Raw genomic sequence first — 16,695 nt, 5'->3', positions numbered from 1 at the left:
GTCGTAGGGCCGCTTGGTTTGCCGTGGGAGGCCTGGCCCTTGCTGAGCCATTATGGAGGAGGGAAAGGAAAGGAGGGAGGGGAGCTTTTGGTCCAGATATAAAATTAATTAATTAATTAAAAGAAGATCATGTTGTAGGAAAAAAAATCAGATAAAGGTTGGGGGTGGGGTTAAGACATTAGAGGGTGTCAAGGCTCTAGTGGCAAGGTTAGAGGGCCAGTGAGGGACATCACAGAGAAGACAGAGGGCACTCAGTGAGCTCTCTGGTCTCAACACCAAGATGAGATTTCCTGGTCACTGTTAGTGTAACTCCCAGCTCAGCTGGCTTCAGAATCCTTTTTTCCCCCCTTTGAGACAGGGTTTCTCTGTGTAACAGCCCTAGCTGTCCTAGAACTTGCTCTTGTAGACCAGGCGGGCCTTGAATTCATAGAGATTCACCTGCCTCTGCCACTGAGTTCTGGGATTAAAGTAGTGCTCCACCACCGCCTGGAAAGCGGGATTTTTTTTTAAAGGTGTGTGTGTGTGTCTGTGTACGTGAAGGTATGTAATGTGTTGTGTGTGTGCCTATGGCGTTCAGGTGACATAGCGTTGGATCCTCTGGAACTGGATTTACAGGCAGTTTTTAAAAAATATTTATGTATTTATTATGTATACAATATTCTGTCTGTGTGTATGCCTGCATGCCAGAAGAGGGCACCAGACCTCATTACAGATGGTTGTGAGCCACCATGAGGTTGCTGGAAGTTAAACTCAGAACCTTTGGAAGAACAGGCAATGCTCTTAACTTCTGAGCCACCTCTCCAGTCCCTACAGGCAGTTTTGAGCTGCCCAATGTGGGTGCTGGAAACCGAACTCAGCAAGGGCATGAGCCTTCTCTCCAGCCCCGCAGTAGCCTTTAACTAGATAAAGGGCACTGAGGGGAGAAGTCTGTGCCCCATCATAAGGAAAGAGCCAAGCCTCCACCACAATACCAGCTCCACACCATCGCCATCTTCGAGAATGGTGTAGGGGGTCACAGACCTCCACAAGATCCGTGATTGATAATCTAGAGTACCTTATCCTAACTTTCACAGGCCCTTCACCTGCCTCTAACAACTCCTCGGGGTAATGTTTACAAGAACCAAGTGTTAGAGCCAGGCCAGGTGCCAAGGCCTTGTAATCCCAGAACTTAGGGGGCAAGGAGGAGCACCATGAACTCAAGGCTAGCCTGGACTACATACTAAGACTAATCAAAGTAAGTCTAAAAGAAGTAAGTAAGGCTAAGGGAAACAAAAGCATCAGGAACCCCGCAGGAACCTTGTGAATGCACTGCTAAGATAGTATGCATGCTCAAAGCAGCCATGGCAGGTTACACCATGAAGACGGCTGTAGGTTCCAAATCAGTCCCCTGAAATCTGACAATTTCTTTTGGTTTTTCATTTTTGAGACAGAAAAGCTACTGTTTCTGGGGCTAACCTTGAACTCACCCTCCTGCTTCTTGACTAACAGACATGTGGCACCATATCTGAATAAAATATTCTTGATACTGCTCCAAATTTATGCATGCCATGTCCAGGTTACAGGACTCCTGTGGGAGGCAATCAGAGTCGCCTGTGCAGTAGACAGGGTTCAAGGGTAAGGAGGGATCTGATTTTTATTGTTGGAGGAAACACCATGTCTCTGTCTTCCACTCTCTGTCTCACCAAGGAGACAAACCATGCTTCCGGCGTCATCCTGTTCATTCACTGACCATGCACTTCCCAGAAACACTTGCTTCCTGGGGATCTGCCTACACCATGCTCTCCATGCTAACCCTCCACTGCGCCTCTTCAGGCAATTCTCGACCCCACCCACCAACCCCATCAAGTTCACTGCTTGCCCTGACCCTCTCATAACAGTCTGTCCACACAATAATGCATGGCTAGACATAGGACTGGGCACAGGCATCCTCAGACAAAGACTGATAACTGCTTGTCACAACACACACTAGTACTAATACCAGGTATAAGTCACATACCATCATAGGCATGTGCTCCCTCAAAACTGGCTAATGTCACATGTTCTGTATGACAGAGGCTCACATACCGCGTTGACACATTGATTGCAAAGTGTCTTGGGCATGCAGCTGCCAAATTTGCAGCCCTGGGTCCCCCAAAGTTTCAGAAGACAGAAGAAAAATAACTAATGCCTATGGGTGTGAGTGTGGCAGGGGACTGCTTGCTGATTTGGCTGCAGAAACAGGTTTTAGTTTCAGATTGACACCAGGCAAAGACAGTGCCCAGGGTCACGGCTACAACATCAAGAGAAGAAAGACCACAGTATCTGTAGAGGGAGAGCGCATCCAGCCATCTGAGGTCCCGCCCTCCTCCATGCGTGTGTTCACATGGCCGGCCTCCAGAGCACAGGTACTGCCATGCAGCCAGGTCTGCAAGGGACAGAGTGAGGGCCGTGGCTAGAGTGCAAATGATGTTAGCAGCATTCGCTAGATGGAATCACGGCCTGCAAGGTCTTGAGAATCAATATCGCTATTGCCCTGGCAGGGCCAGCATGGACTCTTCCTGGGGTCTTCTCATAATTAATGGTACCCGAGGTAGCAGGAGGAGTAGCGGCCTGGATAGGATCAACATGTATGTGTGCTGTCCTAGGTATGGTTTCTTGTATCTTTAGGACCTTTTTTTTTTTTTTTTTTTTTTTTAGACAGGGTTTTTCTGTGGCTTTTGAGCCTGTCCTGGAACTAGCTCTTGTAGACCAGGCTGGTCTCGAACTCACAGAGATCTGCCTGCCTCTGCCTCCCGAGTGCTGGGATTAAAGGCATGCGCCACCATCGCCCGGCGTTTAGGACCTTTATTCTACATACACAGTCAGAAAGTTCAAGTCTGTCTGGGAGTGTAAGACTTTAAGACAATCCTGAAGCCATTTTTGACAATTCTGAATCCTCTCAGCCTCTGTGCCATAGTGCTTCCCCTCCTCCCCTGGGAACCAAAGACCTAACAGCTACACTCGCACGTACTCAGTTCCTGAACAATTACCCATATACGTATGCTTTGGTTCGGTCCCCTGGGAAACGGGGTCAAAATGACCTCTTACCTCATCTGATCTGGCAACAGCTCTCCAGTCAATTATTGGTAATAGCCCTTTCAAATAAGCCAATCAGAATAGTCAAAGAACAACCCCCCTTGCTTCTGTGGCCCCTTTAAAAATAGACTGTACCAGCTATTCGAGGTCCCTTGGCTTCCTGAATGCTGGGGGACCCTGTCATGACAGAATTAATAAAATCCTCATGCTTTTGCATCAGCTGTGGTGTGTGGTCTCTGGGGGCGACTCCTTCTCGGTGTTTGGACGCCAGAGTCCAACAGGAGGGGAGAAGACACAGTAGTTGCATTACATTAACTCATCTTCCTGTCTTATATGGCATGCATATTACTCCCTCTAGTTGGCCTTCCTTTCCCACAATAGGTACTCTGTGAAGATAGATGTCTAGAGCCTGCAAAATGGCTGGCAAGTAAGGACGCTTGCTGGGTCAGCCTGGTGATCAGAGTTCTCAATAAAGACAGGAAGAAACCAACTGACTGTTTCCCATCCTCCGCCCCCACCCACACTGTGCCATGCTCCCTCTCACAATAAATAAGAACTTTAAAATTAAAAATAAAAAAGAAGCTGGGCAGTGGTGGTGCACGCCTTTAATCCCAGCACTCAGGAGGCAGAGGCAGGCAGATCTCTGTGAGTTCAAGGCCAGCCTGGTTTACAAGAGCTAGTTTCAGGACAGGCTCCAAAGCTAGAGAAACCTGTCTCAAAAAAAAAACAAAATGAATAAATAAATAAATAAATAAGAGTAGACAGGCACGGTAGTTCATGACTTTAATCCCAGCACTTGGGAGGCAGTGGCAGACAGATCTCTGTGAGTTCGAGGCCACCCTGGGCTATATTAGATTGACCCAGTCTAAAAGAGAAACAGATCCAGGCAATGATAGCTCACACCTTTAATTCCAGTATTTGGGAGTCGCAGGCCTTTAATCCCAGCACTAGGAAGATGGACTTAGGAAGAATGTGGCTGGGTGGAAAGAGGAACATAAGGAGGAAGGAGACAGGAACTCAAGGCATTCAGTCTGAGGATTTGTAGAGACAGGACACCCCATTTGGTCTGAGGAGTTCATAGAAGTAAGAACTAGTGGTTGGCTGCTCTGCTTCTCTGATCTTTCAGCTTTCACTCCCTAAATGACACTGGCTTTTTATTAAGACCAATTAGAATTCGTACAACAGGGTCTCCATAGTAGCCACACAAACATCTAAAGGCAGGAGCATACTAAATTGTTTGGAAGTGCTCACCTTTCACAGTACTGACCCATAGTGCCCCCCCCCAACTCCCTCCTGGCCCATGAATGGCAGACATTTGCAAGTAGGAAGCACACTACAGGAGGCTCCACTAGCTAGGGAAGCAACCTTCACAATGCAACCAGCCAAGCCTTGCCTGCATAGGCACTGCCCCCTCACAGAATTATAAATAGCCCAAGTGGGTAGCACCTTAAGTATGACAGTGTTTGAGAGTCTCCTGCTGAAAGACTACACTTCCCAGAGTTCCCTACAGACTACAGAAGTCATTCCCATGAGAGGCCACATCCTATCTTCCTTTATAGGCATTTGTCCATTTGCACATGTGGTTGACAAAATGCTCCCTCGCCATGAATTAAAAACATGGTCCCACTGAAGGTCAGACCAAGCCTGTCTTTCCACTTTCTGTTTTAATCGCATTGGCCGAGAATAAGACCACTATCACAAGTTTTGAGCCAAAATTGAAGCATTTGTTAAATGTGTTAAATACTGGCTAGGACGATGGACACGGGCCAAACCCATACTGGGATTCCTAGAAAATGGCTGTGAATGATGTTAGTAGGTAAAACCAATTGAGTGGAGGCAAGCATACATCCTGACATACTTCCTGCCCATGTGGTACCTCCCATATGTGATATGTTGATCATGGCTGGGGCAACCAACCATGTTTACAGAAGTGAAAACACTTTTTTTCTTCTTTCTTATTTTTTTTTCCTTTTTTTTTTTTTTTTTTTTTTTTTTTTTTTTTTTTTTTTTTTTTTTTTTGAGACAGGGTTTCTCTGTGAATTTGGAGCCTGTCCTGGATCTAGATCTTGTAGACCAGGCTGGCCTCGAACTCACAGAGATCTGCCTGCTTTGCCTGCTTCTGCCTCCCCAGTGCACCACTACCGCCTGGTTTGGCTTGTTATCTTACATGAACAGCCCCCTGGCATTCCAGCTTTAAATAATCTAAGAGTGTCCTAAGTGGCACTATTCCTAAGGGATATGTTAACAAAAGTCTACTCAATCCAGGCAGGGAACCAAGGACAGAACAATGTACAGATACCAGCAAAGCCCAACTTGGTGAAGCGATGAGTTTTATTGGGGTTACTTACAGGATCAGAAATGACCCGAAGACAACTGTCTCACCAAGGCCTATCCCAGCACGGGTGACAGACCATGAAAGCTGGAAGCCTGGAGAATAATGCACAGTCTGCAGGCTTTCTAACAGTTGATCAGCCTGAGCCTCTTCCAGGCAGCTTGTCTGTCACTTCTAGGCGATTTGACAGATCTGTTTCTTCCAGACAGCTTAGTCAGTCTTAGTCTAGCTGGTCAGTTTAACTAGTCTAGGAAGGTCTCAAAGCAGCCCTTACTACCACTATCTGCTTAGGCGGAAGGGGCCTAGTTAGTCCTATCAGCTTCAAGGACTTCCTGAATTCCTGAGCTTAACGAGCTTCCCTGCAGACTGGGCTGTTTCACTTCCCCTTAGAATATCTTGTATCTCTTTTATTGTTGTTTTTCTGAGACAGGATTTATGGGTGTAACAGCCTGCTGTCCTGGCACTCACCCTGTAGACCAGGCTAATCTCAAACAGAGATCCACTTGTCTCTGCTGGGATTAAAGGCAAGTGCCACCATCTCAGGGCAGAATATCTTGTATCTTAAGAAGCCTCCCTGAAGGATGGAATGTTTCACTTCCCCTTAGAACATCCTGTGTCTTCAGGAACCTTCTGAGAATGGAATGTTTTGCCTCCCTTAGATTCCAAAGTTTAGAACATCCAAAGTCTTAAGGAACTTCCCTCCAAAGTGGATGCTTTTATCTCAGTGAAAATTGCTCCACAGTACAGTGACTCCCTGGGAAGACCGACAGGGCAAGGAAATCATTCAGATAAAGGAGACGGTAGGCCCTCAACTTCAGACCTGCTGGCCCTGAAAACTTACCACTGCAGATGCTAGTTCAAAAAGCATACGTTCCAGGCATGGTGGTTGTAGGTGTTGATCAATGACTTGGGGACAGTGGGGGCATTGCCCGCTCAAGACACACTTAGTGGTCAGTGAACCATATGGGCTGCCCCCAAGTTCGAGTCTCAGCCAGTGTTGGGGTCTTTCTTGTTTCCACGAAGCCTGCAAGGGAACTCCGGCAAATGTGTGGTTGCAGCCTGTGAGACCTAGCTCAGGTGCTACCTTTATCAGCCACAGGAACGTAATTTAGCAGGCCGGTAGAGAGCGCCGGGTGGGATCAGTAGGCCCACCTTCATTCACCAACGCCTGCCACCCCTCCTCACAGCTCATTCAGGCCCTATTTCTGTTTCCTAGTGTCTTCTGAATCTTTACCTCCTCTCTCTCAAAAGGCATTCCAGACAATGCCAACTCTCGCTCAGAGCCATTTACGCAGAGTCCATAGGCTTTCCTTCCAAACAATCCACTTTCCTGCTCAAATCTTTTCCATGGTTCAGATCTCCTGGGGGTAAGCCCTGCTCCTGGTCTTGTAAACTGCCATCCCCTGCCTAGTCTCACTCTTCTTCCTTTCCATAGTCTATCCTTCCTACATTCTCCACTGGTAGGTCAATCCTCTTGGTACAGGTCTAGGCCTGTGATCTCCTACACGACTGACAGCTGCACTGCATAAATCCTGTGTCCCCCAAAGCACCAAGAACCTCCCAGAATCCAGAAAGATGGTGGCCTGCACAGACTGCTGTTCTCCCTTTATTCTCCAAACCATCAGTGTCTTGTTCCTGGTTCAAAGCAGAAAGGGCTGGGTAGAACAACCGCCCCACTTGGTGTGTGGAAAGGGAGGTGACAGTATCATGAATACTTTGTCACAGGATCCCTTCCCTACCCCCACCCCTTTAGGATTTTTCTTTTCTGAGACAAGAGTTTTGTGTAGTCCAGGCTGGTCTCACAAACTTGAGATTCTCTTGCTTCAGCCTCCTGAGTTCTGGGATTACACACATGCACCAAAACTTGGAATGCCTCCTTTCTTCCTCCTTTCTGGCTTGGTCTTGAGCATGCTTTCTCTGTGTGTGTGTGTGTGTTTGTGACGTACAGACATTCTTGCCTATGCAGGTGCATATGAAAGCCAAGGGTTGATGATAGGATGTTTTCCTCAATGGCGTCTCCATCTTATTTTTTTTTAAAGATTTATATATTTTTATTTTGCCTGCATGTATGGCTGTATAACATGCCCATGCAGTGCCCCAGAAGAGGGCAGAATCTGCTCGAACTGGAGTCACAAGGTGGTTGTGAGGTACTCTGTAGATGCTGGGAATGTAACCCTGGTCCTTTGCAACAGCAACTACTGCTCTTAACTCTCTAGTTCCCAATCTTATGTGTTTTTAAGAAACAGTATTTAGTTTATAAATAACTGGCTGGTGGTGCACGCCTTTAATCCCAGCACTCGGGAAACCAAAGCAGGTGATCTCTAATTCAAGACTAGCCTGGTCTACACAGCCAGTGCCAGATCCCTCAAAGCTACATAGTGAGAGACCTGCTCTAAGAGATTTTTTTCAACAGTTTCTTTACATAGCCCTGCTGTCCTGGACCTGGTTAAGCAGACCAGGTTGGCCTTTCACTCAGAGACCCATCAGTCCCTGCCACCGAGTGCTGGGATTAAAGATGTGTGCTACCACACCCAGCAGGCGAGACTGAGGTCAATTTATATTTTTTAAGTGTGTGTGTGAACGTAGGTACCCACGGAGGGCAGAAGTGAGAATCGGATCCCCTGGAGCTAGAGTTGCAGGTGGCTGTGAGACAGCTAACGAGTGCTGAGAACTACTCAGGTTCTCTGTGTGAGAATATGCTCTTAACTCCGGAGCCACCTCTCTAGCCTCCATCTTGTTTTTCAAGCTATGGTCTTTCATTAAACCCAGATTTTCTAATTTAGTTAGACTGGCTGGATCTGCCCGACTCGGTGCTGGTGTCCAGGTACACACCTGGCTTTGACTGGAGTTCTAGGGATCTGAACTTACGTCCTCATACTTGCACAGAAAGCACTTCACCAACTAAGCCATCTCCCAGCCCTGGCTTGACCCATGATTAATATTGTTCTTACTGCTGTTGTAAAGACAGTAAGTTTTATAACTCATTTGTTTCTATGTGTATAAGGATGTTACCTGCATACAAGTCTGCACTACATGTATGCCTAACTGAACCTGAGTCTTATGGAAGAGCAACCAGTGCTCTTAAAATCCAGCCTATCTTTCCAGCCTAGCCAGTTAAGTTTTTATTTAAGGGATTTCACACGATTCCTTTGCTTATCGACATCACTAAAGTTCAAGATTCTCAAGATAGCCTTTTCCCAAAGAGTTGATGTTTTATCCAGTTGTGCCTTAAAAAAAAAAAAAAAAAAGATTTGTCTATGTGTTTCTTTCTTTCTGCCTTTTTCTGCCTGCCTCTGACTATGGAAGCAAGAGGGTGTGGGATCCCCTGGAGTGTTTTGTGAGCTGCCTTTTTGTGGGCACCAAATTCAGGAAAGCAATTAAGTCCTCTTAACCACTAAGCCATCTCTCCAGTGCCCTGGGCTTGATCTGGTGGCAAACACCTGTATTCCCAGCCGGTGGATGTCTGAGTTCGAAGCCAGCATGATCTACAAAGAGAGGTTCAGCACAGCCAGGGCTACACAGAGAAACCCTATCTCAAAAAAAACAAAATAAAGAGAGAGAGAGAGGTTTGGGGGGGGGGGGCGTAGCTGATGCTGACCTCAAACTCATACTCAAATTCCCAAGTGCACGGACTGCACATTCCCTACCTCCCAACCACTACCTTCCTCCAGCCTGAGCGGCTAGCAGTGGACAGTGGATGACAGATGACCCAGCCTCTTCTCCAAAGCCGAAGGTAACAACAATATCCAAAGCACAGGCCATGTTAAGGGATGGTCAGGCTGGACCTCTGAGGAAGATGGAGCATGTGGAATCCAGTCAGAAAGCATTGCTGAGGTACAGGTAGACGCCTTCCTGTATCCACTACCAATTACAGCGAAAATTTTTGGACAGTAAGGGCAGGTTTAGTGGCCCAGATTCGAAGCCCAGCCTCTGGAGAAAACTGAGGCTAGTCACGTTCAGCAGAGAAGCAGCACCTCACACCTCTTAAGCCTGTTCCTTCTCCCCAGGCAAAGCCCTAAAGCTTGGCCTCTAGAGAGCAGTACCGCAAAGGCTTCTTTCCCTGGCCTAAACCCCTGCAGCTGCGGGGTTTGCCAGAGTGGCTCCCCATCTTGAATGGGGCCCATCTGGTTCAAAACTGGGACACTTAAGGTGAGTTGCCCTACTTCGTCGCGGCTCTGCCCCGCCCTCAGGATCTCTCTCTCACATCTACAGAAGCAGCACCCGGATTTCCCCACATCTCTCCAGAAGCCTGGGAGCTTTGTCCTTCCATAATATCACCCTAGCATTCAAACCGATGGCCTACTTCATTCAAGCTGCCAGGGTACTCTCTGCAAGCCTGTTCCCAGGGCTACTTCTGGCGGGCTCCTGCCAGAAGCCCCCACACAGCAAGATCAATCATCAATGAGAGCATGGAGGGTGAGCAGGGAGACCACAAGGTGGAAAGGTATAAAACATGATAGATGAACATCAGACATACAACTCGAGGGACAAGTCACAGTGCACTGAGCCATGAGAACACCCCTCCCACACCCACCCTTCCCAAATCCTCAGTTTCTGAAAGGAGGTTGGTGACCACAAGGGTTCGGAAGGTACCCAGAGTCCAGGGAGCTGCAGAGTCCACGAGCAGGGCACACTGTGCTGCTGGTCACACGGACAGCTCAGGATGTTGAGTACGGAATCAAGACGGTAGCAATGGCTGCAGCCACACTACTGGAGAGAGGTTCACGCGGAGGATCTGCTGGGCCCACTGTCGAACCTCATCATCTGAGCATTTCCTGTCTACCTTTATAGTCTGAGACTTGTGAGGTTTCTTTCCAGGCCCCAGCCATGCCTTAGGGGATCGGAGCACAAGCCGTGCTCTCTTCTTAGGAGGGAGACCCTTTACCTCCTCAGCCTTCTTCCTCTTCTTCCCCACAGTCTCAGGGCAATTTTTCAGGCTTGCCCTTCCAGTTCTGGTATGGACAGATCCCTTTGGCCTTCCCTTGTGCTTGGTCCGAGATGCTTTGGCCTTGGCCTTGACTACCTTGGCTTTGGCCTTGTCCCTCACCACAGTGGCCTGGGCTTTGGCTCTGGCTGCCCTGGGCTTGGGCTTTGCTGCCTTGGCCCTTGCTGTCTTGTTCTGGGTTTGAGCTCGACTGGCATGGGCACGAGCAGCTTTGGTCAGTGTTCGAGATGCCTTGGCCTGGACTGTTTTGGTGCCCGAGGCGGAGCACCCTTTTATGCGTAGGCCACTGCTCTGGGTCCCAGCACCTCGCTGAGAAGCCCCAGGATGTTTCTTATTCAGGCATTTGAGGCCCTTGCTTGTGATTTTTCTGGATGCTTTGGACTGTGGGTTCCCCGAACCTTTCTTCAGTTTTAGGGAAGAGTTTGCAAGTGACGGCTGCAGAGACTGTGCCTTGTGTTTATCCCCCAAGCAAGGAGTCTTGAGTGGGACCAGTGCTTCAAGGACCACAGAGAGCCGCATGGCAGGGTAGACACCTGGATAGAGGTGGGCAGGGAAGCCGACTGTGGTACCACTGGTGTGGCTGGCACTGGACTGCTTCAGGGAGCTCAGCAGCAGGTTAGTGGTAGCATGCTTGGCCAGGGCTGGTGTGGATCCCTTAGCCAGCCTGCCAGACAGTGGCACAGGCAGCAGTGTGGCCTGGCTTGCAGGAAGCGGCACAGCAGTCTGGGGACCCCTGGCTGGAAGTGCTGTGGCAGATGGGTTGGTGGCGCGAGCTTGTAGCTTTGTCTGGCTGGGGGGGTTGGCTGTGCATGAACTATAGCCATAGACATCACAACTTCGCAGAATGGTCGGTTGGAAGCCATCGTCTCGTAGGCCCTGTAGGAAGGCCACAAGCTGGGCCTCTGTGGCACTGAGATCCTGGCTCATGGGATTAAACACAAGCAGCGCCTCTTCCAGGGCTTTCTTCCCTGCCGTGGAGATGCGTGACCAGGAGTGCACAGCTTTCTCCTCCACATGCTGCACTACCATGCTCATGGCATTAGGCACTGGGAATCTGCCTTGGTATCCACAAATCAGCACTTGGCACCTCCAAAACAAAAAGAAAAGAGTTGATAAGAATGGTACCAAGGTATGACCTAGGACAGGCTGGTAAGTCAAGCAAGGCTCCCACTATGAAAGATGGGTCTGGCCATTACAAATCATTCTCTAGAGTCTCCTGACCTTCTCCCATGTTGGTGTTTCTTTAGGATATATGATCAGAAACACCTCAGAGCCATCTAGCCTATTGCTGGGCTTCTGGGAAGATTTCAGTCTGGCTCATTTTAAATCACTGGCATTTTTCTTTTCTTGCTTTAAGGTCTCACACAGGCTAGCCTGGCCTTGAATCCCAATCCCTTTGCCACTAGCTTTCCAGTGCTAGGTTACAGGCAAACACTACCATACTCGGTCGTTTGGAACACAGGGTCTCATTAGCTCTGGCGGTTCTGGAGCTTGCTATATAGTCCAAACAGGCCTCAAATTGGTAATCCTCCCGCTGTGACCTCCCAAGTGTCAGCATTACAAGCGTGTGTCAAGAGCTCGGCTAAATTCTGTATTTTTTTCTACTCTTTGAAATAGAGCTTGCTATGTTGCCAGGCTGGTCTTGAACTGGTTGGTGCAAGTGATCCTCCCACTCAGGCTCCCAAGCAGCTAGGACAACATGCTTGTACTACCATGCCTGGTTTGTTTTGTCTTTTCTTGACATCAAATATCTAGACTCAGTCCCAGGAATACAGAAACATATCTCTATCCTCTAAGAGCCCAGTCCTGAAGTCAGGACACAATTACCATGAAGTTTCCTGGGAGTGTATGGTGTCCCCAGGTCAGCTTACTAAGAGGTTAGGAAAGGTCTCCTGAGAGCAGTAACTCTAGGCGAGTGACAAAAGCAGCAGGTACAGATGGAGCAAAAGGGTGACAGTTTATGAAGTGGCTGTGAAGTAAGAGAGTAAGGAACACACGGCGGATGGTGGGGCCTTGCTGAAAACACAGACTGAGGGCTTTGAACACAGGCCCAACTGCTCCAGACTTATACTCGGTGTCCACCCCAGCTGCCAGTGTTCCAATGAGGGGTGGCTGATCTCCCTGCCTAGCAGAGGCTGCTTTCAGGGTCTACAGACAGGGTACTCCAAAGACCAAGTCCTCGCTCTAGTCTTGGAGTTCAACCCCCCAACAAAAGAGCTAGACTCTCAAAAAAAAAAAAAAAAAAAAAAAAAAAAAAAAAAAGCTGTTGAATAACAGGTGCAAACATCTCTAAAGCGAGAGCAAGGGCCAGGCAGCTAGACCAAGGAGTCCAAGCTATGAAACCAATGGAAGATAAAGTTCCATCTAAGATAGGTCAAGCGGTCATTAAAGGTCATTAAAAGTCCTAACTGGACTTCAAAGGGTAGCAGACCTCAATATGGCACAGATGCAGTTGTCTGGGACCCCGCAAATTGCGCTACGCCTCCTTAAAGAGTGATGAGCAGCAATCGTGAGTTGCAGCTAGCATCGCTGCAGCACTGGAGGGATTCTAGAGGTAAACTCCCCAGCTGCACTGGAGCATTAAAAGATCAGCTGGGATGAGGCAGATCCCTGGGGCCCTGAGGCCCGTCTGTGCAGCCGCTCGGCACAGCTCTAATGGAGCAGGTAGGCCGTCTTCAGAATCCCCAGAGAAAGTGCCCTGGGGCTCTTTGTTTGGAAACATTCTTGGATCCTCAGGTGTCTGAGGCACTTCCCCTCCCCCAGAGGATGCTCTCCAAGTACAATCCTTGCACATGACTTTAGTTCTTTTTTATTTATTTGTTTTTTTTTTTTTTTTTGAAGGGGTAGGCTGTGAACTGTATAACAGAGAGGGACCTACTTCCTACCCCAAACCTCCGGCGCTGAGAGTGTGGGGCGGGGGCCTAGGTCAGTCTGAGCCCTTGGGAGTGCTTCTTGGCTTCCAAGCAGCTTTGTAAACAGAGCTGCAGCCAAGCACACTTGCCTTCGCACATTCCTTTGGGGCCAGCAGGCAGAGGAAGTTGACCGAAAACTGGGGATAGGAGTACTAATCAGACAGCCTGGGGTCGGGGCAGACCGGGGCCCTCAGGCTGAGACCGCGTCCCCGGGACCCGAACGGCGACAGGGAGTCGGGGTCACGGCGCGACGAAATGTGTAAGGTGGACAGTGGTAGCCCGACAGGATCCGCACAGCCCCAGGGTGGGGTCCTGGGTGGGGGTGGGGTGTCTCGGCCAAGCCCGGGGAGAATGAGGATCCGGGAGGGTCGGCCAGCCAGCCCCATCACCCTGCCGCCCTGCGGCATCACCGGCCGCCACTCTGCGGCACCCTTAGGCCCGCGGCTCCAACCTACCGGCGCCGCCGCGGGGACCCAGGACGCACCTCTGCGCCGCCTCCGCCGCTCCAACATGGCCGCCTGCTGCGAGCCGGAAGTGTACTGCGCTTCCGCTTCCGGGACCTGGGCCGCCCTGTGACCCTTGACCTCTAATCCCCCCCAATTTGGGGGCGGAGCAGGTTGAGTGCCAGGGAGGGCTGCCTGGAGGTGGTGGCCACAAAGACAACTTCAAACCCATCTGATTCAGTATGGGAGTCTGAGGCACGTACATGGCAAGAGCCACAGGCGCCCAGTTAGGATTGGCCTGGGGGCTATTGAACATTTTTCTAAAATAACCTAATGTATAGTATAGGACATTGTTGGGGTCCAAGAGAAGCCCCCAAAGATGACTGCCAGTCACATATGCAATAACAAGAGCACTCTATTAATTCCAGTGTTGTGGTGGCACGTGGCGACCCGCAAAGGTCGCAAGCTCCTTTTAAGCGCAGTGAGGGGAATTCCAGAAAGGAGAGCCTGATCTGGGGTTGAAAGGTCGGGTCTCTGGTCTGCTGCCCCTGCCTCCAGCCTTTTCAGACATCAGGGTGACTCCTGGCAATGTCTAGGACATTCTACATCCCAGGGCCTACTTCTGTCTCCGGCAATGGATCAGGTCAAAATGGAGTGTGTGTGGTAGGAGTGTCTCAGGATAGTCCCCTTGTTTCACCACAAATAAACCTCCTGTAAAGCAGGAGGCCCTCCTCTCCTCCTGAGCATGGGGCCTACCCCAGCTTACTCCATGAATGACTGGTGTATACGTGTGGCTACAAGTGATACACGGAAACCTGGGGTCCCAGATGGTCAGTCTGTGAGTCATGGTGCATCAGCGTGGGCCTGAAGACACTGGCCCAGGAATGTGTGCAAAGATGAAGTGCCAAGATGTGGCTCAGCCAGTTCACTTCAACAGCACCAAGTCCCATTTTCAGTCTTAACTCTGCCCACAGTCCCCACCCTGTGGCTGGGGAGATTGCAAACTCGGCCTTCCTACCTACGTCCTGTAGGCAGGAGGGTGATGAGAGCCCACCCCTCACAGCACTTGAGGACCCAGGTCGAGATTAACCCTAGGAACCTGAGAGCTCAGATGAACAGTCAAAATTTGTTGAGGAAGGACCTCCCACAACAAAAATTCTTTTCAAAACTTTTTTAAGTCGGTGTCTCTGCACAGCCCTGAATTGCTGGGATCGAAGGCAAGCACCACCATGCTGACACCATGGCACTTAACAAAGGGCCCCCTGGACAATTGCTTCCTAGTCCAGGCTGGGAGTCATGAGGGAAGCTTGGGTTTCATGGATGAGGTAGTGGAAGCACTTGGCCCTTTCACAGAACCGGAGCCACAAGACAGAAGTATTGCTACAGCTCTGTTCCCGAATCCTCACAATGGTGCTACCTTTGTGTAATGCAAGTTCTAATAGGTCTTAAAAACTCAAGAGTCAGCTATCAGGGGGTGAAAGCTAAAGGATCAAGGATCAGAGAAGCAGAGTAGCCAGTCACTAGAGTCCTTACCTCTACCAATGCTCAGACCAAAGGGGCGATCTTGCCTCAGACATCTTCCTCAGACTGCTTCTTAGACTGCTCCTCAAACTGCAATGAATTCCAGTCTCCTCCCACCTTATATCCCGCCTTATATTCCTCTCCCCGTCCAGCCTTATCACTCCTATCTCCACCTCTCCTAGTGCTGGGATTAAGAGCACAAGATCCAAGTCCCAGGATGACCTTTGTGTGAACTCTATTTCTCTTTTATATTGGATCAATTTCAGTGTAGCCCAGCTTGACCTGGAACTAACAAGCCTCTGTCGCCCAAATCCTGGAATTAAAGGTGCATGCTACCACTGCCTGGACTCTATCTAGTGGCTTGGCTCTGCACTCTGCTCCTCAGGCAAACTTTGTTAAAACACAAACTATCACTACACCTTTAGAGTTTGGAACGGATAGGAGAGTGGCTGGAATGCCTTCTGTAGGGGTTGGGTACTAGCCTTCTTCTTACTTCAAAGGACCCCAAGATCCTTTAGCTGGGTACTAGTCTTGTTTCAAAGGACCCCAAGATCCTTTAGCTGGGTACTAGCCTTCTTCTTGTTTCAAAGGACCCCAAGATCCTTTAGCTGGGTACTAGTCTTGTTTCAAAGGACCCCAAGATCCTTTAGCTGGGTACTAGTCTTCTTGTTTTAAAGGACACCAAGATCCTTTAGCTATTTTCTATTTCCCAGCCTAATTAGAGGGACTCAGGCACCCCGAAATGTAAATATCCATTCAACTCAGCAATGCCCAAGGTCCCACTTCTCAGGGCCCTGACACCCATGGGAGAGTCCTGAGTACCTTCAAGGGTAGCCAAGGCATCCGACAGAAACCACAAAACCTCCTGATAATCTGGGATCGGTGCTTCTAAACATTTGTCTTGGTAGAAAAACAAAGGGTCTTATGGGCCTACATCAGGAGGTTCCAACAGCACCTCCAGGTTCCAACCGTGGGTGACTTCTGCCTCTGTCCTTGTCCCTAGCTGGGGGTCTGGATTGTCTGTTCACTCTTGGGACCAATCAAACTTCACTTTTTTTTTTTTTTTTGATTTTTCGAGACAGGGTTTCTCCATAGTTTTTTTGGTTCCTGTCCTGGAACTAGCTCTTGTAGACCAGGATCCACCTGCCTCAGCCTGCGGGGTGCTGGGATTAAAGGCATGCGCCACCACTGCCCGGCTTGAACTTCACTTTTGAGCACAACTGTCTTCCAGGTGAACCAAGACTGGGCAAACAGAAGATTCTTTCCTGGAGGCAGAGCTTGGTGCGCCCAGGGCTGACAGTGGCCCAGGTGTGTCCTAGGAGGAGATTCCTCTCTGGAATTGTCCAGAAGTCAAAGCAAAATGGAGTACAAGAAGGCTAGGTCCATTCTATCTGTGCCCCTTCTATGTATGGTTACTGAAGGAATGGTGAATGTTAGGGGTACCCAGATATCAAAGGGGTGTCCTGATATTAAGCCTGAGGTGGAACT

At 49.3% G+C, this 16,695-nt stretch overlaps 1 protein-coding gene across 2 annotated transcripts; it reads right to left on the bottom strand.

Annotated features, from left to right (window-relative positions):
• Positions 1 to 4,851: 4,851 nt before the first annotated feature.
• Positions 4,852 to 13,775, bottom strand: Ccdc71 (coiled-coil domain containing 71). Of its 2 annotated transcripts, none has more exons than XM_050139352.1 (2): positions 13,699 to 13,775; positions 4,852 to 11,418 (listed from the first exon to the last, which is right to left on the bottom strand). In XM_050139352.1, the coding sequence occupies exon 2, from the start codon at positions 11,364 to 11,366 to the stop codon at positions 10,065 to 10,067; it is 1,302 nt and encodes a 433-aa protein (XP_049995309.1). In that variant the 5' UTR covers positions 11,367 to 11,418; positions 13,699 to 13,775; the 3' UTR covers positions 4,852 to 10,064. The 2 variants fall into 2 exon arrangements, with proteins under 2 accessions (XP_049995309.1, XP_049995310.1); XM_050139353.1 differs by having other exon boundaries at positions 13,728 to 13,750.
• Between the last annotated feature and the right edge of the window lie 2,920 nt (positions 13,776 to 16,695).

Source organism: Alexandromys fortis, unplaced genomic scaffold (genome assembly GCF_014885135.2).
Source record: "Alexandromys fortis isolate MF-2015 unplaced genomic scaffold, M_Fortis_MF-2015_v1.1 scaffold_36, whole genome shotgun sequence".
In the NCBI taxonomy this organism is placed as follows: Eukaryota; Metazoa; Chordata; class Mammalia; order Rodentia; family Cricetidae; genus Alexandromys; species Alexandromys fortis.
Note: the sequence above shows the minus strand (reverse complement) of the source record. Positions and strands in the feature narration are given on the sequence as shown.

Coding starts and splice junctions, on each gene's coding strand:
- Ccdc71 (XM_050139352.1), bottom strand. CDS start 11,366: ATGAGCATGGTAGTGCAGCATGTGGAGGAGAAAGCTGTGCACTCCTGG.